Source organism: Chlorocebus sabaeus, chromosome 21, assembly GCF_047675955.1.
Source record: "Chlorocebus sabaeus isolate Y175 chromosome 21, mChlSab1.0.hap1, whole genome shotgun sequence".
In the NCBI taxonomy this organism is placed as follows: Eukaryota; Metazoa; Chordata; class Mammalia; order Primates; family Cercopithecidae; genus Chlorocebus; species Chlorocebus sabaeus.
Genome location: NC_132924.1, coordinates 39688548 through 39703956, shown reverse-complemented (window position 1 = coordinate 39703956; position 15409 = coordinate 39688548). Strand labels below are relative to the sequence as shown.

The 15409-nt window shown below is 41.9% G+C and overlaps 1 protein-coding gene across 1 annotated transcript in view; it reads right to left on the bottom strand.

Moving 5' to 3' along the window:
- Positions 1–224: 224 nt before the first annotated feature.
- RAPGEF5 (Rap guanine nucleotide exchange factor 5) overlaps positions 225–15409 on the bottom strand; it is a 238961-nt gene continuing 223776 nt past the window's right edge. The window contains exons 24-26 of the mRNA XM_007981904.3: positions 13207–13271; positions 7816–7870; positions 225–4721 (exon numbers count right to left, since the gene is read on the bottom strand). Coding sequence (XP_007980095.3) covers positions 4606–4721; positions 7816–7870; positions 13207–13271 — 236 coding nt within the window. The 3' untranslated portion in view covers positions 225–4605. The remainder of the gene's footprint in view (positions 4722–7815; positions 7871–13206; positions 13272–15409) is intronic.

Below are 15409 nucleotides of genomic sequence, written 5' to 3'. Positions count from 1 at the left end.
TGATGCAATTTCCAAAATAGGGTGTTTAGGTTCTGCAATAACCCAACGGCAGGATAAGTGATTTAGGCTTCCACGGGCTGCCTGAGAACCTCTTCACCTACTTGTAGCTCTTTCAGTCAGCAAATGACTTCTGAGTTCCAACTCCCTGAGCATCACATGCTGCCAGAACAGAGCTATTTAATCCACACACATCACAGAGAAAGCAAGAAACTCAGAGGCATGAATAGTGTCTTTAACATAGTCTCATATTTGGAAAAGCAGTTTAAAAAAAACAATTGAAAATACAAGATAAGGTAAGGGTTACTTATATAAGTTTTAACCTTATATTGCTTGGCCATTTTTACATATAAATTATTGCTTACTAGCTTCGATAAATACACAGCACAGTCATATATATATATAATATATATACACAGAGGCAGAAAGCATGGAATATGGGAAAGAAAACACTGTTAATGGCAATTCTGGTAACTCAACAAATGTTTCATATTTACCAGTTCTTTAAATGGTGGAAAACTACCAAGTGTAGTCCCTGAGAAGTTAGGTAGACACCCTGATGGCGGGTTCTCTATCTTCTAATTGTTAATGCAAGCTGAAAATATCACAGCAGCCCTAATTAATGATATATTAAAAGACAAGATTTCTTGCTTCAGGTCACTGATTTCATCCCAGTATTTAATAACAGTGTAATACGAATACAATAAATAGACTATGCAAATAAATATTACTCTGCTAAAAAATGTTTAGTATATACAGCTTTGCTTTATACAGTAATACATTTTCATCTAACTTTTTGGCAATTTTTAAAAACATCCCCCCCCCCCCCCAACCAGTTTTAAGCAAAACTGGCCCACTCGCTAAGAAGCAGGCTGAAATTTTAAGGACATGTTTTTGAAACATTTAAAAGAAATCCTAGGCCGGGCGCGGTGGCTCAAGCCTGTAATCCCAGCACTTTGGGAGGCCGAGACAGGTGGATCACGAGGTCAGGAGATCGAGACCGTCCTGGCTAACGGTGAAACCCCGTCTCTACTAAAAAATACAAAAAACTAGCCGGGCGTGGTGGCGGGCGCCTGTAGCCCCAGCTACTCGGGAGGCTGAGGCAGGAGAATGGCGTGAACCCGGGAGGCGGAGCTTGCGGTGAGCTGAGATCCGGCCACTGCACTCCAGCCTGGGCGACAGAGCAAGACTCCCTCTCAAAAAAAAAAAAAAAAGAAATCCTGTGTTGGACCACTGCAGAAGACCTGATCATCCCCATTTTAATGTTTTTGCCCAGTTTCTGAGAAGTCTGGATTGGCTGTGCCATTTAGGAACATTCAGTTCTGGATCTGCGGTGTCTGTGCTGGCCAGAACAGACTTGCAGGGCTGGGATATGGGTAGCAATGAAAGCCCAGCTCCAGGGATAGGAAGTCATCACTGGTACCCTCTCTTTCATGCCACAATTTCTCCTCCACTCACAGGCGAGTATATATTCATGCAGCAGCCCCTCCCTGTGGACTAGGCAGTGTGAGCATTGACCTTATCCACATGCTTCTAAATTCGGTGTATGCTCCACACTACCTGTTTGTGGTTCTTGGTCTAGGGAAATGAATTTATTCTAAACATAATTAAGGAAACTAGAAAAAAGTGAATGCAGGTCCTGTGTATCACTACAAACATTTGGCAGTTATACAGATGACAAAGAGCAAATTCAAAACACCACACTCAAGGGAACACCTGCAAATGTGTATGTAAAAAAATTTTTTTTAATGGCAAGGTTGTGATTTTGCCTATGGAGTCCTGCATTCTGCCGTCTTGTGCTAACTTCTAAGCAGGGCTAGTTTGCTGGAACGCTGACGAATCCAAAGACCCACAGGACTGTCTGGGAGTTGTGCTGTAACAAAAAGAGCCCACTTAGAAGTGCCCCTGCACCACCTGATGCCGAAGGTGGCAGATATAGATTTGCAGAGTGAGCGAAGATTTTATGCAATAATAAAACTCCAAATGAGAGCTGGCAAAGAGTTTAGCCATCTTCTAGACCGCACTTCTAGCCAGAACAAAACCTATTCTGAAGAGGCGTGGGTGAATATCCAGAGAGGGAGCGTGGCCCATTCTATTAACAAGGAGCGTTCACTGTCCACCAGTGAACAACTCAGATTCCTTAGAAAAAGCTTTCCGTTGAGTAAAATCTGGTTCTCACAATTTGGACTTGAATTCTTTAATTCCAGATCTAAGATTCTGCAAAGCTTTGAGCTGTCGCCTGGCAAACCTCTAGAGACAGTTGTTAAACTTCAGAAAGATGTAGAGATTTTAGACATTCAGGAGACAAGGATGGAAAAGCAAATCTCAACTGCACAAAATCCTCCCTTCCCTCTGCTACCCCTAGGACCACTTAACCATGGCTGGAGGAAAAGGCGACCAAGCATCATTTTCTCCCCAGCCAGTTTCCACCCACGTCGTGTGAGATACTCTGAAGTCACTGTACAAAATGCATTTAAACACAACATTTGTGTAGCTTCATCTGGCTCGGTGTGCATATCTAACTTGGGGTCTAAACAGCCCGCAAAATGCTGAAATAGTTCTCCATGGAAAATTAGTCCCCTAAAGGTAATGTTCTCCTAGGAGCAATGTGGTTCTAATGTAAATAAAAATCTGAACTGTGAAACACAGAAACAATGTCAGGATGGCCTTATATGATTACACTGGCCAAACCTTAGTCCAGTGCATGGGAAAAAGGTGAGCACACGTGCTTGTGCTGTAAGCCCATGCTATCGCTAGTAACTGTGTGAGGAGGGCTTTGGAGGGTTTGCTCAGCCCAGCTGTGAGGGAAGTCTGCTGTCCGGTTCTCATGGCTCTGGTGTCCTCCTGTGGGCCACATTCCATGACCAGCAGCATGCAGCATTTCTCTGAAGGGACCAGCCCTGGAGGATGCCCGTCTATAAAACCCCGTAAATGTTCAGGACTGAAGTTTTACATGCTGGGCCGAACTAAGTCTCTCTCAAAGTCCTCTCAAACCTTCTCTCCACATGGTTCCTTCCAGCAGTATCTCACGCTCAGTGTGGTTCCTGAGCCCAGGAAACAGCACTGCTATAAAGATGTCAAAAAGCATTGGACATGCCTCATTAATGAGGATGAATGAGGTGTTGATGAGACAAAAAGGAAACAGGTCTGTGTGGGCATGAAAGAGATGAACAGGCAGGAAGAGTGAGAAATGCACCAAGACTCCTGCATTTGGAAAATGAATGGACCAGGCCCTTGCATTTTAGCAAGGTGACAAGTATCTAGCAGGCAGGGGTGGCTTTCATTATTTTGACCCATAGGCTGTTTTGTTCATGTGAAGGTTGAAAGAAATCCTCTACCCAGTCCTTGAAAATATCAAGAGGTCTTATTTGCTGAAGGAGCCTCAATTGGTAAAAATGGGAATAAAAAAAGATTTCAGAAGACTCAGATTTTGGGGAAAAAAAAGGCAAATTATAGAAAGGCTCCCTGCTTTGGCTGGTAGGTGGACTATAGGACTTCTAAGTCACCAACATCAATCAGACACTTGGCTATTTCAGGGTATTTTTCATTTGCCAAAACACTGGTAATTACCGCTATCTTATTACCTAGAGAATGCTAAGTGCTTCACTCATTAAATGTCACTTAACCTCCCTGTGCTGGCTGCTGTCATTCCATAGTGTGGGCAAGGAGCCTGTATGAGGTATGCAAAATGCATCATCAGGCACAAGAATGCAGACTTTTGTGACTCTGTCACCTCAGTAAGCAGTTAGTGAGTGTCTACAATGTGTCAGGCACTGTGCTTTTTCAAAATCATATTATGTCCAATAAAAGATAAGAGCCTGCTTACAAGTGTGAAGAAAATCCCCAGGAATTAAACAATGAGTCAATCTCTTGAAGATTACTATTTTTCCTTACTGGCAAAGCAACTTCATCTACCTTGCCTATAGCTGCAAATCAGTTGTACAGAAACTAATTTCACTTGCAAGCATGTGTCAATAGTTGATTGTGGTGCAAAGTGATGCACACCTTGACATTGTTCATCTGCCCAGCAGAGCATGAATGCTAGCTACAGTCCTCACTAACTCCCTAGACACAAGTGGCTTTTGGTGATATCATACGTTGTATCAACAGAAACCTCTCCTCCCTGGAGATCTAGGGATGCTGTCTCTGTCATCAGGTGTTCAAAAGAATGACTTCTTTGACAGCTTATGGATAGTAATCTAAAACTAGGCAAAGTAAAACTCCTTCCTGTTCCATGCATGCTCTTAATGAAATATTCGGTCATTGCATGTCAAGATGTCGTTGTCTTGTCTTGATGCTGGCACATCTCATACTGAAAACTGGACTGGATCAACAATGTGATCGTAAGAAACCAGCCTTCTCCATCTCAAGAATGCTTCTGACTCTCCTTCTGCCTTCTTGTCTAGAGAGTAGCATGGAGAGGCCTCTCCCCCTCTCTGGTGGCTGACATCACTTCCTGAACACGCTTTGGCTGGCTTTCCTGTGAATGTCTTGGGTTATACTGATAAAACTCAGCAACTTCTTTTCTCACAGGAAAGCAACGTGCTTGGCATAGACATTCCCGTAGCTCAAAGTGCTGCAGACACAGGGGAGGTGAGGCAGTGGGGCTCACACCCGAGGCTCGATCCTGTGTGAGAGCTCGAACAAGGCCTGCTGGCTGTCAATGACATATAGGTGATTAACATAGGACTTTAACTCTTGATGCTCTTTTGGACACAGGTCACCTGTTGTTTAGAGGGGGGAAAAAAAAGACAATCTCAGGAGAGCAGTAATGCTATATCTACATACCAACAAAACCCTACACTAAGGCTGAGTAAATGTACCAGGTGGGTTCTCATTAGTCCGACTCCCATAAGAGGTGTCCTTGTCCTAAGGTAGAAATGCTTTTTCAGCTCAGAATGGATTCCTCAGGTCAGGCAATCAGACCGGCAGGCTATTTATAGCATTTATTACCTAACATTGTATGTTATTTAGAAATTATGTTCTTATCTTACTCCACAGATGGGGAAACTGAGCACAGTCACGCAGCAAGTAAGTGTCACAGCCAGGATTCGGACCCAGGCCATATGGTTCCTCAGTCCTTCTATGTAGCCTTTTACAGCAGTTACCTGTTTAAACGGCCAGCACTGGCTCCTATATCTCAGCCTAGAAGCATTGAAAAGCGCTGATAATGTGTTTAGCATATGAATGCAATCACTCTTTTTTTGTTGTTTAGATTTTGTACAATTCTTTGGTATTCTCATTTTTTGGAAAAAAAAATTAATGGAGCAATTGAATGAACAGATACAACAAAACAGGCTCTAAGATGTGGTTAACAGATGAAATTGCTTCAGAAATTATGCATATGGACTAAAGTCTACCCAGAGAAGGACAAGACAAGGGGCTTTTCCACTCACATATCTAGGGCAGTCAAGGAATCGAGGGGCCAAAGGAGGCTTTAGTGCACTGTGGACACATCCACGCCCTGCTAGCGCCCGTGCTGATAAGGAACCAGGATGAAGCAGCATGAACCACGGGGCAAGCCCATGCACCATAGTCAAACACACACAACCGCAAGCAAACCATTCGAGGCTGGGGAACACTGGTCAAACTGCACTACAGTAAGACAATGGAAAGGTGAGTGATGAAGACATCATATCCTGTTGCTTTGTAGATTATGCATGGGACAAGCAGGGTGAGCTGCTGGAGCTCAGCTTGAGCAGAGGGAAGGGAAATGCAGGAGGCTGAGCATTTTCTTATAGCATTTTTTTCTCTTGTGAAACCCCCTTTTTTCTCCTCTATAACAAATGCATTTTATGAGGAAATAATTTAAGACCTGTATGACGTGGGTGGCTTGTAATTCTTAGGTTTAATACAAACAGGCTTCCTAGTTTCAGCAAGTAAACACACTAGGAGTTAAAGTTTATACCATTTCACCTGTTTGAAAGTAACAAAAAGCTGTTTTATTCCAGAATGCCTTCTCTGGAAGACGTTGAGAAAGCGCTTTTCATTTATTAAACATTGGTTTGGATAACATGATGCTACAAAGGTAATTTTATTGTTAATTTTCAAGCCTTAAAAAGATGGCACAATGGATGGTTCTAACCATAGCAACTGACATTTGCATGATACTTTATAATGCATAAGTGACTTGATTAACATTTTCATATTTTATCCCAAATGCTCACATGGGTTTACTATGCTCATATACACTGTTAAAATGAATTTGGATAATTCGGTTCCCAAACTGATTTTTAAAGATACCATATATAAATATTAGAACACAAACTGGCTTGATAGTTATTTAAATTTCTCCTTTGCTTAGTGCCACACAGAGGGTTATTCTCTGATGACTGGGAGGTTCAAGGCAGGTTCAAGGCCACACAAGCTAGTATAACTATCACCTTCCTGTCTATACTTGGAGCATATATAAACTAGAGTTCTTTGGTTAAGTGAGACTGATATCTTAGAATTAGTTGAATCCCCAGTAAACACGTGGGAAGCAAAGGAGGATAAAAGCAATATGAAGCTATACTCATCAGCATTATGCTTGTACATTTCAGTGAATCTCTGTGATGATGTTATGATCACTATTTTTATTGTAACTGCATTGTACTTGTATGCTTAATGAAGAATTATATAGGTACATTAAAGTGGTACTAATTGATGTGAATATTTAGAAAATTAGGTCCTGTATTTATAAGTCTCCTTTTCAAAGAGAAAACATAATCCACACAGAAGTCCAGTTCTTAACTTACTTTGTTGGGAGACAATATTGCCAGCCTAGACCAGCACTGAACAGAAAAAATTCTTAAGCACATGTACCCAATTGTTATTAGTACTTTTCTTGAGAAGTAGGACTCTGATTTTCTACTTTATATATACTTCTATATTGTTGAAAAAATTGTTTTACAATGGGCATGTCTTACTTAAAAAATGAAGTTGAACTGAGTGGTTGCCTTTGATTAATTTATAATTGTTGAAATCAATTTTCTATTTTGTATTACCCTTTGTATCCATAGGATCTGCAGAGGGCAGAGGAAAGGACAAGGAGGTAAGGCAGACTCAATCTGAATAATGGCTAAATAAGTGAATCTCTCTGAGTCTCTGCTTTTTGCTCTACACCTACAGGGTTAATAATCCCTATTTACTAGGACGGATGTCAGGATTCCATTGCCCATGTGAAAGCTCCTGCAACTCAATAAAGTTGATTTCCTTCCTTCCTGCAATGTTCTAACACCATTTAAACATAGCATAAATTATGACTGAGATTTAAAATGGAACAAATATTCCTACATACATTAGTCTCAGTGGGGATTCTACAGAAGTGCTCAGAACCACACTTTTGCAGCTGAAAGGCAGCTCCAGACAGGAAGTTTTCGTTGGAGAGGAGAAAAGATTCTGAAAGAATGCTTTAGGCACTTTTACAAGCTATCGTCCTATTCCAGGAAGACTCCACGCAAAGAGGTTAGGGACAAGGTCACCCCTGCTCAACTCACCAGTGATTTTTGAGCCAGTAGGCAAGCAAAGCAAGACACTGTGGGTACAGGAGTCAGCGGGAATTGCTGGGAGGTGGTTTCTGAGTGCATAAAGTCACTCTTCGCAGCATAAACTTGCTGCCATTAGGGGATAATAATCTGTCACATCTTGTCTTCCTCTGCATCCCAAACATGCAGTGAGGAAACAAAGAGACAATCTACTATATATATACAATATGCATATGTATATATATATGCTAGTTTTCAATTTGTTTAAATTGATTACCACCCAATACTTGTGACCACAGTTGGTACCAATGTAGAGTCAATTTACATTCTGCACCTGACTTCAATGACTCACCAAACTGGTTAGTCCTGCAGTGTCTCAGGGTTCGGACAGTGTCTGCGATCATATGCTGTAAGGTAGAACAGGAAACACATCAATAGAAGGGTCGCTGAGGGTGTTACTGAAGAAGCAGTGCCTGCTACTAGGATGGAAGGATGATCTAGCACTCTTGGCTGTAAACAGAAGAACTGTATTTGGAGCTGGACATAGCTTTGATTCTACTGAGCTTGGATTATCAAAAAATATTTAGTCCTTGTCTGCAAAAACAGTAGCACCAGACCGGATGAGGTGGCTCACACCTGTAATCCCAGCACATTGGGAGGTGGGCGGATCACGAAGTCAGGAGTTCGAGACCAGCCTGGCCAACATGGCGAAAACCCATCTCTACTAAAAATACAAAAAAATTAGCCGGGGGTGGTAGCAGGTGCTTGTAATCCCAGCTACTCAGGAGGCTGAGACAGGAGAATCACTTGAACCTGGGAGACAGAGGTGCAGTGAGCCGAGATCACACCACTACACTCCAGCCTGGGTGACAGAGTGAGACTCCATCTCAAAAACAAACAAACAAAAAACAGTAGCACCCAATCCGGGTTGCACAGGTTCTTACTGAGCCATGAGAAAATACACTGTAGAGAAGTGCAGCCACCCCCGTGCCCACACCCCACCCCGGCCCCAATCATCCTGTTCACATTTGCGCATGTTGTTTCACTTCAGGGTATGTGTCACCTCCTCTCCAAGAAGGCTTTCTGAGATGTCCCTCCTGGACTTAGAGGCTCCAATCTCAACATTTCCACTGCTCTTTGTACAGCACCTACTGGCTTTGTGTCATTGTCATTGCTGTTGAACTTTTCTCCTCCTCTAGACCAGGTACCACCAGAGGGCTCTGCATGTGCAGAGCCTACTATATCAGACACATTGACTTACACATATGTGCTGAATGGAGGTAGGAATTTTTGTAGATTCAAAGGTTCGAGTATCTTAAATTGTAACTGGAAATGAGATACTTACAAAAGATGAACATTTCCTAAAACATTAACATCTCTTTTTTTTTGAGATGGAGTCTTGCTCTGTCACCCAGGCTGGAGTGCAGTGGTGTGATCTCAGCTCACTGCAACCTCTGCCTCACAGGTTCAAGCAATTCTCCTGCCTCAGCCTCCTGAGTAGCTGGGATTACTGGCATATGCCATCACGCCCGGCTAATATTGGCTAATTTTTGTATTTTTAGTAGAGACGGGGTTTCACCATGTTGGCTAGGCTGGTCTTGAACTCCTGACCTCAGGTAATCCACTCAAATTGGGCTCCCAAAATGCTGAGATTATAGGTGTGAGCCACTGCGGCCGGCCGACATCAACATCTTTAGAGACCATTTTCTGTTCGTAGTTTATAGTCATGTACAGTCTTCAATATTCTAATTTAATTTGTTTCCTTGAAGTCCTCACTGATTTCCAGGCAAAAGTCTTTTTTTTTTTTGAGATGGAGTCTCACTCTGTCACCCAGGCTGAAGTGCAATGACACGATCTTGGCTCACTGCACCCTCTACCTCCCAGGTTCAAGGGATTCTCCTGCCTCAGCCTCCTGAGTAGCTGGGATTACAGAGACACGCCACCACAGCCAGCTAATGTGTATATTTTTAGTAGAGACGGGGTTTCACCATGTTGGTCAGGTTGGTCTTGAACTCCTGACCTCAGGATCCGCCCACCTCAGCCTCCCAAAATGTTGGGATTACAGGCATGAGCCACCCTACTTGGCGGGCAAAAGTCTTCTTAAATGTACGGCTGCTTTGGACAAGATCTCATCATCTTATACTTGTGTACCTGCAAGAGTCTTCTAGCTGTCTCTACCACTTTTAGTTTTTCATGTTGAAGGAAGTGGCATTTTGGAAGCATATACATATATGCTATAGGAAGAACTAGAGTGCAGGATGGTCTCTTCCAAAATGCTATGTTAGCTGGCTTAATTACCAGAATAATCTCTAAATACTATTGTCATCATGTTCTAGTTCTCCTGAGAATCAACAGTAGCTCTCCACTTTGTTTCGTATCACAATACAAACATCATCCTATTATTCAAGAATTCATATCATTTTCTGGTCCTCCAATGTGCGTCAACATCTTTCATGTCCCAACTATACACACTGAGCACAGGATCACCATATACAGCAAATCCTCAATGAATTATTTCTGAAAGAATATTCAACACTAACAAATGTTCTTAAAATTCAGAAGAACTACAGAAACATTATTTGAATATGACCTACTGATTGAATTGTTGTCATAACCATATTTCTAATGCACTTCTATTCAATAGTGGAAAATTGAATAGGACAGTGATTATTGCAGTAGCTCAAACTGCATTTGTAAAGGAAATGAGACCTGACTCATGTCTGTGCATGTATTGTTCGGTTTCCTTCCCCAGATTTTACCACTTTTCCCAGGTCAGTTTTCTCATTTTAAGCTCTGGCGTCACATTGATTTCTATCATATGCCATTTGCATAGCTTGTGCAGGCTCAAACTGATGTAAGGCTCGGTACTGGGTGTGGCACTGAAATCTGAGTTCTGGTCTTCATCTTTAGGCTTTCTAAAGGGGAAAGGGGTAGACAGGGTAAAAGATGATGCCCTTAACATCGACGGATAAAGAGAAGAAAAGAAACCATTTGCTGCTTCTTATGAAACAGTTTGAGATGAAAACATTTCCAGTTGCTGAGGCAGCAAGGAATGTAGCATAAAGAACAGAAATCTCATTAGACCTGATGAGGGCTCCTGGATTTTCATGGGGTCTGACTCAATGTGTTGGACTGCATCAGCCAGATAAAGATAATACACTGAATTATCTGTTAACTGGCTTAAGTTAATATCCATCATGAGGAATTGACTTCTCACAAGTTAATTCACTTAGGTTCTATTGGTTCATTATTGTGAAAGATGATCCTGTTTTAGCTTTAGAGAAACCCAGTCCTTTGCTAAGAAATATTCCTTGAAAATAGTGTTTCTCCTAGAAAGGTCAGTCTCATTCTCCAGCATCCAAGTGTAACACAGGGCTATATACGACAAAACTCCTTTTTGTTCTGGACACAGTTTTATCCAGTCTACTCTGTGTAAGGAGGGGTCAGCATGAGGCGTGCTGTGGACCAGGAGCTCACTGGTCCCGTGGGCGGAGCCTGCCCTCTAAGGAAATGACGACCCCATGCCTGCCTGACAGGCTTGCATGTGCGCTATGTGCCTGTTGTGTGCATGCTGAACTGCACCCATTTCTTCACTGTTTTATAAAATAAAATTTCTCTTTAGGAATTTAAAATATTATTTATGCCATGCTATTCCCTTAAACTTTCTCAAAGAATTAAGGGTATGATGATTGACCCTAATAGAAGTCATATCATTTAGACCTCCTTTGTTTCCAGCTCTATGCTTAGTTGGCAGTCTTGGCATATTTGAGAGCTGGCATTAAGAGGCTTCTGCTGGATTACTGGAGACAGCAGGGGAAGGCTACAGATGCTGGTTAGAAGGAAGGTGGGAACAAGCTTTCCACAGCTTGTTCCCATTTGTGACTTTACGGACTTGTTCAGGGTTTTTTTTATCATCTTGTCACTTTGGTGGCATTATCTGAGGGGGAAATGACATAATGAACTTAACAAATTCACTGGTTCACTTTAAGGAGGTCAACCTCACGTCTGCCCTCAACAACAGGCAACAGCCAGCTGATAGAGTTCAGTTGTTCTCCCACGGCCCCTTGGACTAGTCAGGGGAAAGGATTGCTCGGCCTTTCCAGGGAATTCCACTTGGTGTGACACACCTCATCCCACATCTTCACAGATGCTCCACAAAGCTCATGTGTTGTTCTCGGGGAGATGTGCTGGCCAGGAAGCGAAGTAAATACTGACCAAAGGCTTCATATTCCCGCAATTGTTTCATTAATCCCAAATGCCAGGGATTAACCTGCTTAGAGGCAAGAATTCTAGTGCCTGCAGCCTTTCATTGTTAGTAAGTGCCCTGTGATCTTCAGAATATCACACAGCAACACAAAACACGTACAAAAAAAATAACACTTTATCCATTTCTGCCTCTGTTGGTTTGACTGTAGCATCTAAAATAACTGAGCTCTGATTCCAGAACACTTACTGCAGAGACAGACTTGAAAGTGTATTGACATATCCACTTAGAAAAGCACTAGCCATCCAGTGATTGTCTTCAGTGTGGTTAAAATGGAGATAAAGCAAGATATTCCAAGACTGTATTCTATATTCCAGATGCTTGGGTTTTGGGGGTTGTATAAGAGCCGACTACACTGTTTCCAAGCTGCCTCACCCTACATGTGGGGAGTTGGCTGGGTGAGCAGAGCAATGTAGTTCTGAGGCAAAGGTCAGGTGCCAAGCCTCAGCGGGACTCATCAGTCCCTACTGTTCTTTGATCATAGTCTGTGGTCCCTGCCTCACTTAACCTCCTCTCAAGTGCTGACTCAGTCTCACAGGGAACCAGGGTCAGTTTCTGCAAGAGTTCACACAAATCCATCACCATTACTGAAAAGGTCACTCAAAGGTCAGGATCTGTGGAGCAGTGTTACTAGTATCGTCTTTAACCATGAAGGACAGTTTATGACACTAAAGTTCATCTGTCAGATAAATCCATTCCTCTGGCAGTCAATGGGTCTCTTTGGAGTACTTCTATTTTACAGTTGCTCAGTTCTAATGGGTAACCCCTCCTTTGCTCAAGGGCAAGTCAGAAAGGCTTGGAGGAGCCCACCGTATTACAAAACACCTGGGAATGTCCTGGAAATCATTCAGGAAGCGGTGTTTCAGAAACATTTAGAGAGGATTGCCCTGGGAACCTCTTGCTGGAGGAGGGAGGGTACTTTGCTTGAGCTGCTCTGGTCATGGTGCTCAGGGGTGGTACCCTTTGTCAATAGGCTGATAGAGGGGTGGTCCTTCCCTTCACACAAGACCCTGCAAATTCCAGCCTCACATTTAAGCTTGGAGTCCTGAGAGACAAACATATATCCCCAGGAGAGGAACTTTCTCCCTCTGTGCCTTGAAAACATGCAGGCTGAGACACTGAGAGATGCCTGTAAAGCAATAAAACGTAATCTCCTGAGTGTGGATTCCTCCTGACAACAGCCTTACAGTTTTAGCTCTGGTTTGATCATAGACCCTCAATTCTTCATCTTATGATATTCCATTTTTAAAAACAAAAAGCAGATTTTCATATTTCATATTTCAATATTTCATATTGCTAACATACTTGTTAATTGGAATACATTTTGTTGGCAGTGTACAACATGCAGCAAATAAGCTCCTTGAATTCGCCAGGCATCCAACGGAGAAAAGTACTACAACTATTTGTTTCCTAGAGCAGGAAAGAAAAGCATACATTTCTGTTACTGTAAAAAAGGGAGAAGTAATGAAATTTACATACCAGCTTTTCAAAATTGACAAGATTATCCAAAAATGTTTTATTTCCTTCATGAATAAATGTTACATCTGAAAATTAAAAACAAAAAGATGTATGTATCATTAGGAATGGATCATGAGTCAGGGCTGAAGAGGTCTAGGTACAATACAACTTATTCATTTTTCTTAAACATTAGGGATCATTCCATGCACTTGGAGAGGCAATTTGAAATTGGATTTGTGTGTTATTTGATGTAAAAGTGCATAATTTATGTGTGTGTGTATATGTGTGTATGGAAAAACAGTGTAATCTTACTGAAAGTATATATTTTACACTCATAATGAAGTGTTTGACTTCAATCTGCTTAATATAAACTAAAGCTAGTCTATAACTTAATTATTCCATTATGTGTTTAGGTCAGAAGACTGAGCAGAAAAGCACTGAATACCCAGAAACAACAGGATTTTAGTAATTATGTGTTTGCTTTTTACAAATCCCTGGCAAAGTGTATGGGACCTGCTTTACTTAAAACAACTAGTTAAGATTTAGATTTAGATGTTTAAATTTAAATTTCTGGTTCCCAAAGTTGATGTCTGATTGTGTACCAGGAGTAAGTGAGGAAAGAGGCAGGCTTGAAAATGTCAAGATATCTAGCCCCATTCGACTAGTAGAAAGCAAGCATCACTGACGGAAATAAAAGGAGGAAAGTACAATGAAAGTGCATTTTCAGAGGAAGAGAAAGTTAAATTTGATTTGAGGCTCACTGCATTTAAAATGACTGAGGATATTTATTAAATATCTCCTGTTGGCTGCAGTAAACTAAAGAGTGATTCCTCGAGACATATAGATTTGGAAATCAGTTACATTAAATAAAGGTAGCAACTGAAGCTCTGAGAGTGGATGACTTAGCCACAATCAAATCAGAGGGTGGATGACTGAGCATCAGCAAATCCTCACAGACAAATATCACAAAAAGAAATATACTATAATTTAAAGCATGTGCAAATAATCATGTTATATTTCAGACATCGAGAACCAACCAAATAAAAACAGCCTTCAAAAATCTTGTAAAAATAACCTGATAGAAAAGAGGGGAAAAGAATGTCTTAAAATCTCCTATAAATAGAAAAAGAATGTATTTGCTTTTAATCAAGACTTTTATTCTGCTGGTCCCTAAGGGGTAATTATGAGATAGGTACTCCTAAAACCTGCTACCAAAATACTGGGCCACAAAGCTTTTACTGTCACCAGGAGGTGACACTAGTTACACAGTTACAGCACACACGGATGCAACCCTTTCCTCAAGGTGTTATACACAGCTTCCGATGTGGACGGCAATTTTTTCATAAGCTTCTTTTCCTTTTTTTTTTTTTTTTTTTTGCTTGTAAACTGATGTCCTAGTAGGAAAACGGTTGACAACTCATTACACAGTCTCCTGACAAACTCTCTGGTTATTTTATTATCTTTTGAAATTTTGCTTTCAGAGAATAATTACAAGCTTTCATTCTGTGACACAGTATTTAGAAAAGAGAAGTCAACACAGGTTTTCCCTTTTCTGTGTAGCAAATGCAAACCTGGGCACGCTCTGTCTACATTAAACACCACCTGAAGGCCTGACCTCTACTAACTCTCCAAGAATTCCAGATCCCAAACACCGTCTCAGAGTGGCTTAGTCCATTTTCCCTGCATTACAGGTTTATCCCTCACCTGCCCCTCACCCTTCTTCCTAGGGATGATGAGGAGGGCAGTGGCAATAATGACATCTTACATTTATTAACAGTGTTAGACATGGCTCTAAAGAGCTTTAGCTGCATTAACGCATAAGGTAAGTTCTAGGAGGTAAGCCTGTGAAGAAACTAACGCCCCAAGGACATCTATGGCCAACCCATGCTCACAGCAACAAGTGTCAGAGCCAGGATTCAAACAAAGGGAGGCTGGCTCCCCCTCACCACTGTGCCTCTCCAGGCACCTCAAGTGGAAAGGACTTGGCTTTTCTTGCTATCAGGTGCAGTCAACCTGCTCAATTTACAACATATCAGCTGCCCCTGCAACAGTGAAAGTGCTTCCCTCCTCACTCCCTCCAGGCAGTCCCTCCTGCCTTCAATCTCTCCTCTTTCTGGGTAGTCCCTCTCCCTCTTAGCTCTCAGTAGAGTGTGTGCAGGCTCTGTTGAGGGGCCAGGGCCTGTCAGGCTGGTACTGTCTAAGCATAAGGCAGGGAAGGTGCCAA